The sequence below is a fragment of the Panicum hallii genome, chromosome 3 (genome assembly GCF_002211085.1).
Source record: "Panicum hallii strain FIL2 chromosome 3, PHallii_v3.1, whole genome shotgun sequence".
In the NCBI taxonomy this organism is placed as follows: Eukaryota; Viridiplantae; Streptophyta; class Magnoliopsida; order Poales; family Poaceae; genus Panicum; species Panicum hallii.
The window spans coordinates 19,084,490-19,099,573 of record NC_038044.1 but is presented as its reverse complement, the minus strand read 5'-3'; the positions used below and the strand labels follow the sequence as shown (position 1 = coordinate 19,099,573).

At 55.8% G+C, this 15,084-nt stretch overlaps 1 protein-coding gene across 1 annotated transcript; it reads left to right on the top strand.

Annotated features, from left to right (window-relative positions):
* The first annotated feature begins 479 nt into the window (after window positions 1-479).
* On the top strand, window positions 480-3,293 carry LOC112885877 (gibberellin receptor GID1). Its single transcript, XM_025951562.1, has 2 exons — window positions 480-991; window positions 1,573-3,293. Exons 1-2 carry the CDS (start codon window positions 953-955, stop codon window positions 2,584-2,586), a joined length of 1,053 nt encoding a protein of 350 aa, XP_025807347.1. The 5' UTR covers window positions 480-952; the 3' UTR covers window positions 2,587-3,293.
* Window positions 3,294-15,084: the final 11,791 nt, after the last annotated feature.

Genomic DNA, 15,084 nt, shown 5'->3' with positions numbered 1-15,084 from the left:
CGGATGCGTCCAGCGGATGCCTCAACGTCCACGTACACCCGTTTTGGTGCGCCTACTAGGAGGAGAGTTCTCGCGCTCCGTCCAACCCCGGGGGAAAAAACGACGCCTCCGCGGAGGGGGAGGAGGACGACGGCGGCGGTGAGCGGCGACGGAGGAAAAGGCAAGCGAGCAAGAAAAGCAAGACGGGGGGCAGCGAGCGGAGGAGAGGGCAGGGCCTCGGCAGATCCATCCAAACCTTCTCGCGAAACCCTCCAAAAGAAATAAACAAACAAAAACCAGGGAAGATAGAGAGAGAAGAGGGAGAGAGAGAGAGAGAGAGGGAGAAAAATATTGGCAGCTTGGGTAGGGAAGTGGGGGGTTGGGCGCGCGTGGGGCCCGCGTCCCCCCGCGGGTTTTACTTTTTGAGCCGCCCGGTTTTGTCGTCTCCTCCGTCCGTCCGCCCCCGCCCCACGCTATTACACCCCCTCCCCCATCCCTCCTGTTCCCCTCCATCTCCCCGCCCCCCGCCTGCGTCCGCCTCTCAAGTCTCGACACACACCGCACCACAGCCCCCCCCCCCCTCGCTCGTTCGCGCCGCTACAGTCCCCCGCGCACGCCTCGCCTCCTCGTACTGCCGCCGCCGCGCGCGCGCCCGCCGCTCTGCTCCCTCCCCACTCGGCCCGCGCGAGCCCGTAGGCTGGTGGCGGCGGCAGAGGGGGGATTCGGATTGGGAGCCGACGCGCGGCGGGGTTGCTCGCCACCCCCCCCCCCGAGGGAGGGAGATCGGGGCGCGGGCGGGCGCCCGCGGCTCTCGCCGGGCTCGGTTCCGCGGGATCGCTCCGGCGCGGCACGGCCCATGCCGTGAGTGAAGGCGCTGGCTTTGCCGCCCGGGGAAGAGATCTTGCCGCAGCCGCAACAGCAGCCTGAAGCCGGTGCTCCGGTGGCCGAGGCCGAGCGGCGCCCGCCGACCGCCATGGCTGGCAGCGACGAGGTCAACCGCAACGAGTGCAAGGTGCGCGCGCGCGGCCCTCCCCGCTACCTCCTCCCTTCCCTGCCTGCTTCCATGTGCTGCAGGTTCCGCGCGGGCATGAGGCCGGCCGTCCTTGCGTCCGGCTCCCGCCTCGGTCTCGCGTTTCGGGAGGGTGGTGTTCTTCTCTTCTGTGGGGGGTGCGCCAGGGCCGCTGCCTCCCGATTTGTGCCGCCGCTTTATGATTCGGTGGAGGGGGGATTGGGGCCGGCCAGCCCTGGCCGGTGATTTCCCGGTCAATCGCTGCCTTTCTTTCCCCTTTGGGCTCAATCCCAATTTTATCCCCTTCTCCCGTGCCCCCGTTGTTTTTGGAGTTTCGGGGGGACTGGTGCGAGGCGATGCTACGGAAATGGCTACCCAACAAAGGGGAACGGGCCAATCATGCGAAAGCTTGCATCTTTTCTGGCAAGCGGCGGCGAAAGATCGCCGCCCGCATTGGCGTTCTCGCCCATGCGAGGAAACAGCAAAGGAATAGGAGGGCTCGCGCTGTGTGTTTGTGATGAGACCCTCTGCTTCTTCTTCGTCTTACTGTTGCTGCTGTTGATGCTGGCTCTCCTGTTGCGCAGACGGCGGTGCCGATCCACACATGGGTGCTCATCTCCAACTTCAAGCTGGCGTACAACATGCTCCGGCGGGCGGACGGCACCTTCGACCGCGACCTCGCCGAGTACCTCGACCGCCGGGTGCCGCCCGACGCGCGGGCCCAGGAGGGCGTCTCCTCCTTCGACCACGTCATCGACCCGTCCGTCGGCCTCGAGGTCCGCATCTACCGCGCCGCCGCCAACAACGCCGCCCGCGCGGCCGCGGTCACGCTGCCCATCCTCGACTTCCTCACCGGCGCGCCGTCCCCGGACCCGTTCCCGGTCATCCTCTTCTTCCACGGCGGCAGCTTCGCGCACTCCTCGTCCAGCACGGCCATCTACGACAACCTGTGCCGCCGGTTCGTGAAGCTGAGCAAGGGCGTGGTGCTGTCCGTCAACTACCGGCGCGCCCCCGAGCACCGGTACCCGTGCGCCTACGACGACGGCTGGACCGCGCTCAAGTGGGCCATGTCGCAGCCGTTCCTCCGCAGCGGCGGGGACGCTCAGCCCCGCGTGTTCCTCTCCGGCGACTCCTCCGGCGGCAACATCGCCCACCACGTGGCCGTCCGCGCCGCCGACGCCGGGATCAGGATCTGCGGCAACATCCTGCTGAACGCCATGTTCGGCGGCGCCGAGCGCACCGACTCGGAGCGGCGGCTGGACGGCAAGTACTTCGTCACGCTCCAGGACAGGGACTGGTACTGGAAGGCGTACCTGCCCGAGGACGCCGACCGGGACCACCCGGCGTGCAACCCGTTCGGGCCGAACGGGCGGCGGCTGAGGGGGCTCCCCTTCACCAAGAGCCTCATCATCGTGTCGGGCCTGGACCTCACCTGCGACCGGCAGCTGGCGTACGCCGAGGGCCTCCAAGAGGACGGCCACCATGTCAAGCTCGTGTACCGCGAGAAGGCCACGGTGGGCTTCTACCTGCTGCCCAACACAGACCACTACCACGAGGTCATGGAGGAGATCTCCGACTTCCTCAGGGCTAACCTCTAGTACATACACCACAGCTGCTGATCTGATCATAAACCTCCTCGCCCCCCGTCCGTCGTCGTCGCCTCCACACACACTCCACTTGTTATAGCAAGATGGTAAGCTTGACTTATACTAGTTCTGTCGTCTCATCGTATACTGCTGCTGCTGCTGCTGCTTGGGGATCATCGTCTGAATTCCGGCCATGGCAAGTACTCTCCAAGGACAACCTCCTCCACTTCTGATGAAAGCTCTAGGAAAAGAAACCAACGATGGTCACTTTTGTTTCTCTCATCGTCGTCATCGGATGAAATTCAGAAACCGTTCTGCTGATCGCGAAGCCCTGCGTCCCTGGTTGATGGAGAGAAGCCTATTATTTCGCCTTCAATCACCCTCCGGCTCGCCCCCGGAGGCAAATTCATCTAACATTCTGTGTACAGTGATGGACTGATGATGGATCAACAAGGAGGCGTGTGGCCTTTTTGTTGCTTATGTTTGATGTAGTAGTACTTTTTTTTCACTCTCTCTTCTGGATTGGATGGTGCCTGCGCGTACCCTCAACCTATATCTATCTTCCCATGTTTTGTGAAACATATGTGATGTTTCCAATCTAAGGCTAGTAGTGGTGGTAGTAGCAGAGGCACAAGGGATGTACCACCCCCTCTTGTTTTCACCCCACTCCTAACTGCTGGTCTGGCCTGGCCCGGCCCGGCCCGGCCCTGTCGTCTCTCCGCCTTCAAGTCCTCTGATCCTTTCTGTACACAACCAGCGCCGCTGAAAAATACTGCTGCTAAACGTGTTGCAACGCGTGTACTTGGAACGCCTCTGGTTTCCTCCACATGGGTGCCGGCGAAACGCGACGGCGAGGGTGCCACGGCACCGCACGCCCCCTGCGTCTCGTTAGCAGGCGTTGGCGATTCTCCTGCTCAGCTCTGGGGACGGCGGTGACCGACCGTGCGTCCTTGCACCTCCCCCATGCCGTGTGTCATTCCTACCGCACGCAGCAGCTTCGACAGCTAAAAACTCTGTAAATCCCCTGCACGCGGAGACGGAGGCGTCCGTCGGCGCGAGGCGTGCGCTAGAATACTAGTAGATGCAGATCACGCGCGCCTCCCCCTGCCAGTGGCATTTTCGTGCTCCTTTTCGCTGTAGGTGCATGGACCGTGCCGTTTCGTCCGTTTCGGCAGTGGTTGGGGGATGATGGATTCTGGCTCCGGCTCGTCTCGTCCCCGTCCTCGCTCGACCCTCTTGACCTCGCGGCTGCTGGTGCTGGGGGAGTCGCTCGCGGACGTGACCTTTCTCGACGCGCGCGTGTCATCCCCGCACAGGGCAATCGTTCAAAAAAAAAAATCCCCGCACAGGGGGGCCATGCTGGTGGTGTTCCTGTCACTTGATCCTTTTCGGGTTATTTTTGGCTTGCTTTTGCGTTGATTGGAAGACTCCCCCCCGTTGATTGACAGACTTGTCGCGGACAGAATAGAAGAATGGAGGTTCAGAGCTTGGATCCGCTGAAGTCACGAGCTCGAAACCGGCCGCTTCAGCAGGGTGGGCACGCGGTTTCTTGCCTTGTTAGTTGTAGTATACTGCAACCTGACTGCCGGCACCACCTAACCCGTAACAGTTCGACGCCTCTACATCCGGTCATGATCCTTGCACAAACGGCCGCATTGCATGCGAACAAAATTTTCTCGGGGAAGATCTCCCACTCGATCTCTGAGTGCCTTCAACCCGTCGAAAGCAACCAGCGCGGCCGCCGGCCGGCCGTAAAGCGGGGAGCGGCGGCGCCGGGGCACCTCCCACGGAAAGGCCGAGGCTTTCTCGTGCCGCACTCGCCCAAAGGCGCTGGCGGCCGACGACGAGAGCGCGGCAGGCTGCTGGATGAGCTCTCTTGACGCTTGGGAAAGGAGCCGTGACCAGGCCACACAAGTCTGCCGCAAAAGGACAAGCGGAGCCGAGCCCCGGCCTCGGCCAGCCGGCAGCCGGCCCGGCCGCCCGGCCGGCTCGCAATTCTATCCTCCAGAGGTGGCGCCACCGCCGCCGGGGCCCCCGCGCGTAAAGTCAAAAATATTATACCGCCGCCGGCGGCATCAAACAAGGAGGGATTCTTTTTTTTCTGAAGTAAACAACAAAGAGGGATCAGCCTTGGCGTTTTGGGAGCTCGCTCGGTCACCGACTCCCTCTATTCTTTTCTTTTGCAGTTTTGCGTGCGCTGCCCCGTCTCTTTTCTCGGCCTCTTTTGCTGTCGTGATCCGGTCCAGTGCTGTCGCCGCCAGCCTGCCTGGTGTCACCTCTCACCTCTGGCTCGGCCGTAGTGGTGAAGTGCATCCTTGTTTTCTCGGTTTCCTGGTGGGGGATTGTAAATTTGGGAGTTGCGTGCTGCGTGGAAACTGGCAGGGTTTTGGTTTTCCAGTGGGCGTCGCCGTGGAAAGCGAAGCGAGGCGAGGCGAGGCGAGCCTTTTGCCGCCGGGGGCACGGCATGCCCCCTCGCGCCCGTGCACGGGGCAAACACGCCGCGCCACCTCCGTTGAGGTCGTGAAGGTGACGAGGATTGTTCTTTGCGGCTCCGATCGACTAATGCGAGGCTGCGAGCTGTTATCTGTTAAATCACCATTACGTTCGGAAACAGCCAGTTATGAACTATCGCCTAGGGGCAGGGATGCAAAAGCGTGCTTTTTCAAGGGGAGGGGAGGGAGGGCACAATGCTAGCAACAGGCCAACGAGGCGCTCCGGCAGTACGGGGAGGGCCCCAAACACAAACAGTGCGGGAACAGTGCGGAACGTGCCCCAATTCGGCTCGCCCCGGCGCAATTATTGTACGCGCGCCGGCCGGGAGGAAGACGGCCGTACGGGGGCGGCGAGGAGAGGAATTCCATGGCCGTCGGGTCCGATCTGATGATGATCGCGGCCGGTCCGTGCTGGCCCCCCTCCTCCATCTCCGCCTCCACCATCGGCTGGGCAGGGCTGGCATGTGTAAAACGATGCGGTGCGGCGTCCTGTTGAGCCCAGAACCTAACGCCCACCGGCCACCACCGCTCATTTAAACCCTGGGCGCGTACGCTCGCTGCCGAATGGAGCGGGCGCGGCGGCGAGGTCGCTCTCCGCCTCCCGTTCCGGCGGAGGCCCTGGACGGACGAGGTGCGGGCGGGCGGTACGGCGCCGGTGAGCCAGACGTCTCGTCCGCTACCACCACCCCCTCCTCGGTCTGCGCCGTTTGATGGTGCTGCTTCCACGGTCGCCGGGATCGTGGTACGGCGCCACGTTTTCGGATCGGGAACGTGAATTTCTTTTCATCTCAAATAGTACTAAAACCGTTTCTAAACAACTTTCTAGGTTGATGCGTCGATCCGAAAACTTTCCACGGTTTCGCTTGCGCCTGCGCTCCTGCGCCCACGGGATGTTTTCGTGAAGCGACCTCGCTCGGTGCCGCCTGACGCTGTGTACAGTTTCTGATCTCGGCCGCGGCTTGTCGTATCGGGGGCCACGAACGACGAGAGATTAATTTTTTTTTCCCGGAAGAAGACAGGCGCCGCTCCACCAGCGCCAGCGCGCTCCGTCGAGTCGACCGGTCGGGGCCTGTTTGTCTCTTCCCGTTTGGTCGGTCGTCACGCCAGACGCACCCGTTGCATCAGCAGCGCCCGTCACGGTCGCGGGCGCGGAGCAACGTGGTCAACCTTGTCGGAGCGACGATTTTTTGTGGTGCTGGCGCCTGGCAGAGCATGCACGGCGCGACGCAACCGGTTCGAGAGCTTTGCGTGGGCTCATGCAGTCATGCGCCTCTCTGCTAGTACCACTACACCCGACGACGCGACACCCGGCCGGCGGCGGCCAATGCGCGCGCCCGTCCTTCCGGCGATACGTGTGCGGCGAGGAGGGGCGATGGCGTGGACGGCTGTCCGGTCAGGCCACGGCGCTGGGGAACCCTTGGGCGCCGTAGGCCGCCCCCGTAAGCCTTTGGCGCCTTGCGCCTGGTCGCTGCTACGTGTTCGCTTCCCCCGCGCTTGTTTTTCTTTCCTTTTTTTTTTCTCCCTTTCCTCCACGGATCCTGTGCGGGAGCGGGACAGAGTCGGCACGGGCACGGCCTTTACACGGCAATTAATGAGGGTGCGCGGGCGCCACGCCCCACCTCACGCCTCACCTCGCCCGCGCGCTTGCTGCTTTGACTTGCTGTCCACAGCCGCTGGCGCTGTTCTGTCCACCAATGGGCACACGCGACACGCCGGGGCGCTCCCGGATTTGTTTCCGGAGGACTCCCCGTCGGACGAAACGCACGGACGGACGCACGCACGCGGGCAACTCGGATGCTTTCGTACTTTTCCGCCGTGCTCCCTCCTTGGCTTGGAGCAGCAGTTGGTAACCCCAGTAGGTCTCCTTTTTTTTCACCGCGCACATGGCCGCTGGAGCAGGCAAGGCATCACCACGCTCATCACGGGCAGCACAGCAGTAAAAGAAAGATCTCTCGTGGTAAAAGCAGGCCAGACACGGGAAGGGACGGGGCCTTTTGGCTGGTTCCTTGCGGGCAACGCTGGCTGGCTCCGTGCGATGCGCACGGGCAGAGCCGGCGAGCGACGAGAAAGTCAAAGCGCTCCGCATCCCGGCACAGTGCCGGGCATGGTGCATGTGACAAAAGGGGGCGCGCCAATGGATGGCGTGCTGGCGCCGCCCGTATTCTGTTCTGTTTTCATTTTATTTTATCATCTCGCTCCACCTCCCCGGCGGTGGCGTCGGTTGGGGCTGGCTGGGTGCCTGGCATCATTTGCGTTGGACGATGAGGGGACAAAAGGGAGGGGCCGCCGGATCTATGCCCACCCGCCTACTGGATTGCCGGGGAAAACCAGCGGACGGGTACGAACCCGCCGCTCGACCCCGTGGATTCGCCGGGCGCGCGTGGTTTTTTGGCTCCCGCTCCGCACGCCGGATTAGCAAGCTCGCCGAGGTCAGGACGCGGGGGGATAATCCTACGCCGCGGCGGGCTCGTGACAAGACGACGCGGGCGCCGCGACAAGATCCCCCGTCGGGGGCGTCGGCGGCGAGCCCCCGGTTCCGGGCGGCCGGTCCGGCTAATCTGAGCGAATGAATGGACCGTGTGCGCCGCCCGGCCGGCCACGGGCTCGCCCATTGGCTGCCCAGCCGGAGGATTTGATTATTAACTATAATATAATAATTCTCTGCGCGAGATTGCCGAGGTGCAGCGAGCGGGTGGTCGTCGCTAATTGCGGTGCGTGGCTTTGGCGCTGGCGTCTCTCCGCCGCCTCGGGCACGAGCGAGCTGGCGGCGACGGCGACGCCGAAAGGGGCCGCGTGGTGGCTGGCACCGGCTGGGTGGGCGGCGCGTGCGTACGGGGTCGCGACAAGGGGCTGCGAGGGGAGGCCGGGGACCGGGCCGCTTGATTGCGACCACTAGGCGCGCGGCCGTACGGCGAATTCGGTCCGTTCCCCCGGCGGCGGCTAATAATTTGCCGGACGGCGAAAGAAAGGGTCTCGGGCTCCCGGCCCGGCCCGGCGCGGCGGGGCTGCTACGCGACAAAAGGCGAGTGGGGGCCGCCCGGCGCGTGGCGTGGCGATGGTTTGGATTGGTCTGGTCTGCATTGTTGGGTGGCGCGTCGCGTACGTACGCCGGGTGCGCGATTGTAGCTGTAGCATCGAAGAAGACAGGCGTGGCTGGGATCCCGTCAGTGCCAGCGAGACAAAGCCCAGGTCCCGAGCGCGAGACCGCTTGGCGTTTCGCACGAACCACGCAGGTGGGTCGTCCCAAGCAGAAGGTTAGCTAGCTCGGTCCGTGTGGGAAGTAATCGCGCGTGCGCCCACTAGTCTACAAGAGGCCAAGAGGCGTGTGGCCGGCGCGCCGGGTGCCAGTACCGCCACCGCGCGGCCGTTAATGCGGATCCCCATGACCACACCCCCAAGTTGCAGCACGCGTGACAGCCGTCCAGCGCCGGGCGCCACCCGCTCGCCCACCGGCCACGAGCCAGCTACCCACGCGAGGACGGAACCGACAGAGGTGATCGAAGCGCGCGCGCATGGGCACGGGCACCTCCCCTTTCCTGTCCCGGGTCGCGCACGATCCGGGCAGGTGCGGCGGAGCTGTGGTGCACCGTACAAACCGAAGCGAAATCCAAGGAACACTCCTCCCCGGCTCCGTACCGACCGCTCGCTTGGCCGGGCTCCAGCCGGTGGGCGCGTGCCGACCTCACCTCCCGGCCGAGGCGAGGACCACCGCTCCGCTCGGCTGTAGCGACACCGCCGCTTGCAGGTGCGGTGCTGGCGCGCGCCGTGACAAAATAGCGGCCCGCGACAGCGGGGGGGGACCCACCGCGGCGGACGGGCGCGCGCGTACGACGACGACGACGACGACGCGGAGTTATGCTGGATTGGCTCGGCGGCTCCAGCGAGAGTCTGGAGGCCCATGCGCGGAGACGTGTCTCTTGATCGGCTCCCGATCTCGGGTCCCCGGCCATGGCCCCCGTGATCGGTGTGGCAGCGCTGCGTCGCGGGCAGGAGATCGGGAGGCGGGCGCCACGGGCTGAGGAGTGCAGCTTCGTTCCTTCTTCTTCTTCAGTTCTTCGTCCCGGTTGCGGGGAGAAGACCAAACCACCGTACCAGAGGAGGAGTGAAACGCTTGCTTCCACGTGATCGAGCCGCACTGTCCTCAAGCAGCTGGATTTTCCGAGACGACACCGAAAGGCACTAGCGTTACCTCGGGAGGCCTTGGCCACCCTTCTCGGTGGGCCGTCGCTTCCGGGGAAGCGATCGCGATTCGCGACAGCAACGTCTCGTGGTTAATGGTCGGGTCCGGTGTTCGAGCACGCGGCGCCAGCGTGTCCGGACGTGTCTGTCGTTACACCCTGCTGCTGCTGCTACTGTACTGTACTCGCCATGAGCCTCAACCACTGCTTCACATTTTCCCTCGTGTCCGGTGGCTTCTCCCTCCGGGCCTGCACGTACGGACGGAGCTATGATTGGGAGCCTGGGGCAGGTGGATGGAGGTGTGCGGCCTTGACCTGAACACCGTGGAAGGCTATGAAACCCCGCTGACTTTTTTGCTCGAGCCGCTCTAGTGCAGGTTTCATTGCAGGACACCACACCACCCGTAGTTAGGAACCTAATGGTTTCCCCAATTAACAATGTTTTTGCAGCGAGGCTGCCACGTCTGCTCTCCTATCCGTTCAGATCCAGGGGGTTATGCTGCCGGTAGAGCGTCGGGTTATTATACTGGCTAGGATGATTGCAGCAGCCCCCAGCTGCCCAGCCTGTCTGGCTGTCTTGTACTCCTGAAGGAAGACAGCTCCCTTGCCTTTCCTGGATCACATGAATGGCGTTCTACACCCTTCTACCCCCCCTCCCTTTTTTCCCTAATAACTGGGTTCTTTTGGAAGGGAGCCTACAATAGATTACAGTGCTATAGGACATACCGAATGGAGAAAAGATTCGACATGGCCAGCCAACATGGATGGAAGCGGACGACAGGTTTGAAAGCCCAGAGCACAGCTCCTGAACTCAAACTCTTGACCATGGCCAAGTGGCAGCACCAGCTGACGGTGTTCAACACACACAAAAGAAAAAAAAAATGCAGACACGCGTTTTCAATTATCCACGCTGACCAGATCGTTCCACCGGCGAGATCTGTAATCATTGGTCAGTAACCTATATTAAACCAGATCTGATCCATCGCAGAACAGTGTAATTAATACACACCTGATATCAATCAGCTTCCGATCTTGCAAGTCGAAAACTATATTCTCGCTTTATCCACCGATGGGCATTTCCAGACAAGTTCGGTCACAAATGGACCGTGTAGCTTCTTTTTACACGAAAGTTGAAGTGCCGAAAGCAAGAGCATGACACGTCCTACTGATGCATTCCAGGCCATGCAAGACGACAGAACACGGAGTGCTAAGACCAAACAAATTGGAACACCTGGATTTCAATCTGAAAGCAATAAGACAGAGGCCTACAATTATTTGCGCCTGCAAAAGGAGACGCCACGATACATGGAACAAAGACAAAAACTATGAGACACGCTTGACAACTACATGTCAGCTGAGTACAACTTGTATGATTGGCTTGAAAGAATCATTGCACGCACGTTAAAAACTGGTGCAAATGTCAATTGGTGGGAGAAAGGGCAGAACATCATATAGGTCATGCCGCTGCCTGAAAATGAGAGAACCTGGAAGTGGCTTGGTGGCACCACCCTAATGATCCTAATGGAAATATATGCAGATCTATAGTGATATTATCTTCTACATGTTTGGTTCCTTTCGCTTCGGCATGATGGGCAAGCGCATGTACCTTTCGCTCGTATCACCATTCTGAGCTGCTGTGAAACTATCAAAGTTCGTCCTTGTTTACTAGTGCTTTGCAGGCCATTGATCTTAGCTCCAATGTAGAGTTGCCTGGCAGTCTGGCACCATTGTATCGTAGAGTTCCAAAGCAGAGTGCTGATTGCTTGAGAACAGTGAAGCTTCAAAGACTTACTGCCAAGCACTGCTTTGTCAAAGCTTGTACGAGTACAACAGAATAAACATTCAGCCACATTTCCATGCCGTACCCCACTTTGATAAAGCTGGAACTGGAACACCAAGCAAGAAGGCACCTCCGAGTCCTCAGACTGCCTGTCATCAAGGATGGACTTCGAACAGAGAAGCAGGGATGCACTGCAGATCTCATCTTAGCTGCATCATCTCTCTGTAAGCATGATTTTATCCTCTTGATAAACACCATAAATGGTAGTTCTGCGCCCCATGGGCTGATCTGTTGCACGAACAGCGCAAGAATGGGCCTAATAAGGTGGCAGCTTCAAATGTTGCTGGGCCAAATAAGGTAGCAGCTTCAAATGTCGCTGCAAAGTGAACCTGTCTAGATCAACTTCAGCAGTCTGTTCAGGTCCTAAATTCCATAGATACAGCTGCTCACCTCTATTGTTTTAGGTACACTGGAGCTGAGTTTCATGGAGTCATTTTGCTCTTCGAGCAGCAAAGGCATCAAAACCGCATATGACATTAACAGCCTAATGTAGCAATTAAATACCCGTCAGAAAGCAAAAATTTCCCCAATAGGTGGAGCAGATAGATCCTGCAATGTATGATCATCACTGAGTTAGCCAGTTAACAACTTAACAAAAGGTCTTATCATAATAGACAAGATTTGGTTTAATAGCAATGATTAATATCATATGATTTTTCCATTATGACTAAGAAGGAAATAATTAACAAAATTTAGCAATCACAATTTCATTCAAGCAGCAAATTTCATTCAATCACATCAGCATTGATAAGAATAACTTTCCAAAAAAGGAAAAGATAAGGAGGCTGCCTAAGGGAATCTAGCCATAACCATGCAGGACCCATCCAAAGAAAAAGTCTGGCATGCATGATCCTCCAGCAATTCGAGTAGACCCTAAACTACACCAGCAAGAAAATAACCGTAAAACACAATCTGGTAGCATGCATGATTACAAGACATTTCAGTAGATAGTGACAAACTAACATCCCCCTACCCCATCTTTCATTTTTCCTATTCAAACCTGTTTTAATGAAAGGGGTCAAAGGAATTTTAGATGATGTACTGTACTGGTGTGTTCCGAACAGTAGTTTTGCATAATACTTTCAAATTTGATTCTCCTAACGCTGACTAAATTTAGCTCATAAAACTAATGTGATATATAAATGCAGAATGGAACAGCACAAAAATTAAATAAACATTCTCGGGAGAGAATTTGAGTTTCCATTTTATGTCTTTGCTAATGAATCAAGGCTGTACCAGAAGTCTATCTTGTAGACACATTAGCTAACATAAGAAGAGGCAATCTCTGAAAGCAAATACTGCCACCGTTTCAAATTGCATGTCGTTTTGGCATTTCTAGATACATAGTTTTTACTATGTATTTGGACATAGTGTATATCTAGGTGCATAGGAAAAGCTATGAACCTAGAAAAGCCAAAACGACTTACAATTTGGAACAGAGGGAGTAGCATTTTATGATCCAGGGGTTGAAAATTGTTGCAGATAAATCTCTCAAGCAAATTCAACAGGCGTAGATTCTTTTCATTGCAGATGTGGTCACTAAGTAGTGAAATTTTCTCGTAAAGCCTATGAAACAAATTTGCATACACAATGCAGGGTTAATACTTCTAATGGACATTTGTTGCTAGTTCGAAGTTTCCTGGAAGAGCATTGGACTCTCAAGGGTATGTTCCTTTCAACATTTCACAATGTGGCATGGTTTGGCAAAATGTTGTTACATTCCAGAGTCCAGACAGTTCTAGACATGTTGTGGCTCTACACGCTACCTATCAAAATCTCCTTTCTACATGCACGTGCCAAAATCTATAGGTCGCATCGTATACCTATGCTAGCCCTACGTTTTCAAGTCATAGAAGTCGAGTCAAAGTCGCTCGGGCACTGACTAGCAAACTAGCAAACAATTAGGCATGGTTATTCGGTTGGCTAGTCGACCAAGTCGGACAAGCCTGCCTACTGCTGCTAGTCAGTTAGCTTACTGTAAATCTAATACCATATCTTGAGGACACTGGCATTTAAGCAAGCATGGAATAGAGACTAGAGAGAAGAAAAGTAGACCAGGAGGTGGTCACTTGTTTTGACTTTTGAGCCCAACTTCGGCTGATTTCTTGAACATAGGTGGTACGGGGATACATCAAAGCTTTCAACCAACTGGGCTTGCTAGGCTCCATAGGCTAATTCCTACTGAGCTCAAATACTGTTGAGCTGAAATTACCAAGCCCAAGTTACTGGCTGCAGTTGGTCGCCCAGACTTGACTGACTAATCATGACTAGCCAACGATTAATCGGCCAACCAGTTGACTAGGAAAAACATCTTGAGTCGACACGCCTGATCAATGTCCAATGACCGATTTGTCAATTAATCATTGACTAAATGTGATTAATCAGATGATTTGAAAATACTGTGCTATCCTGCTTAATAGTAGAAGGTAGGGCTCAACTGCTCAAGGATAACCAACAGGTCCGTACATGGGGTTGTGCAAGCTGGTCAACTGCACCTGGTCCCCTGCTAATTAAGAGGTCCTGTTGTCCAGTCAAAACTGTGTGTAAGAGTGAAGGAAGAAAACTAGGAATTCATCCGCATCACCACAAATCTCAATTTCCTGCCTAAATATAAGATGCAATCTAACTCAAAGTACTTATCTCCCATGCAATGCAAGCCGTCCAAACGGATTTAAATTCACAAGCTAAAACCAAAGGTACTATTCATATAGAGGTAAACTGCAAAAGGACAGCACATTAATAAGCTCTAATGGACTGCAAAAGTGCAAATGACAACTCCCCTCGCTTGCACAACACCTAATCCTCAAGCTGTGGTGTCAGTCTTCGTCAAAATCCTCGGTAGAGTCAATAACGCATGCTTGTGGCATTTGACATGTGTACCCCTAACAACAGTTGCAGGAAGTCTTAACAGTTGCCATTCATTTTGACGTAGACACCTACCATCTCGTTGCAGCTTTCAGCTTGGCCTTAGGTAACCATGTAGCTTAAGCCATGTTATTCACTCTAATACCAAATTGTAGTAATCTTAAGATGATTATGGGGTAAGAGCCAGACAAAGGAGCGCAGATGGCAATGGCTGAAGGGGAGGGATGAGAGGAGAAAGATGAGACCACAGATATGGGTGATTATTACTTTTAAGTCAAGAAAAGATTAACTCACTCTTTCTTAATCGAAGGACAGTAATGCCAGCTTATTTGTCAGTGGCTCCTAACAGATTTGATCTAGAGTGCCAATTCAACCACCTATGATGTAACTTAAATGACTAATGTGTGACTAAATAACTTATAAGCACTGCAACTAATGCAGACCAACTTAAAGCCACATGCTATATTACCACAATCAATCACAAGAACAATAGTACTCTATATGGATCAGATAGGCTGCCCAAAACATTTGGTGTTGCAGATTTTTCTTGTATTTGTACATCTAGGCGGTGCTCTAATATACATTTACCTTGATAACAATTTTGATGAGATTCATGTTGATAATACTAATATTGCCTAGATTATCTGTATCTAATGGTAAGATCTACAGCAGGTATCACTTGCACGGACGATCACAACATTTAGGGCCTAACCATAATTTTAATCATGAAATTCTCAAGACGTCAGATACAGTCTTGCAAACCAAAGATTGCTTGAGAACCTCAGATGCTCCGGCACCATTACAAAAGAAAAAAAAAGGTTTATGATAACATTTAGTACAGTCGTACTCTAGAAATTGATCACAATGTTGAATTGATATTTATGTGGTACTTTTAAATGGATCCTTATTTTTCCTTCTACACAGCAAATAAAGAAGTTACAAGTTGAAAATTTAGGTACGCTATTGTCGAATCACGTCAAAAACTACGATTGCAGCCAAAAAGACATTATATAAAAGAGAAGGTACATATAATTGGTGAATCCGTTAAGGGATTACGAATGGAGTATCAACTCACATGTTATTGAAAAGATACACTGTGAGGAAGTCCAAATCCATGCTTCCACATCATGCCGAG

Coding starts and splice junctions, on each gene's coding strand:
- LOC112885877 (XM_025951562.1), top strand. CDS start 953: ATGGCTGGCAGCGACGAGGTCAACCGCAACGAGTGCAAG. Junction 992..1,572: donor TCAACCGCAACGAGTGCAAG/GTGCGCGCGCGC, acceptor CCTGTTGCGCAG/ACGGCGGTGCCGATCCACAC.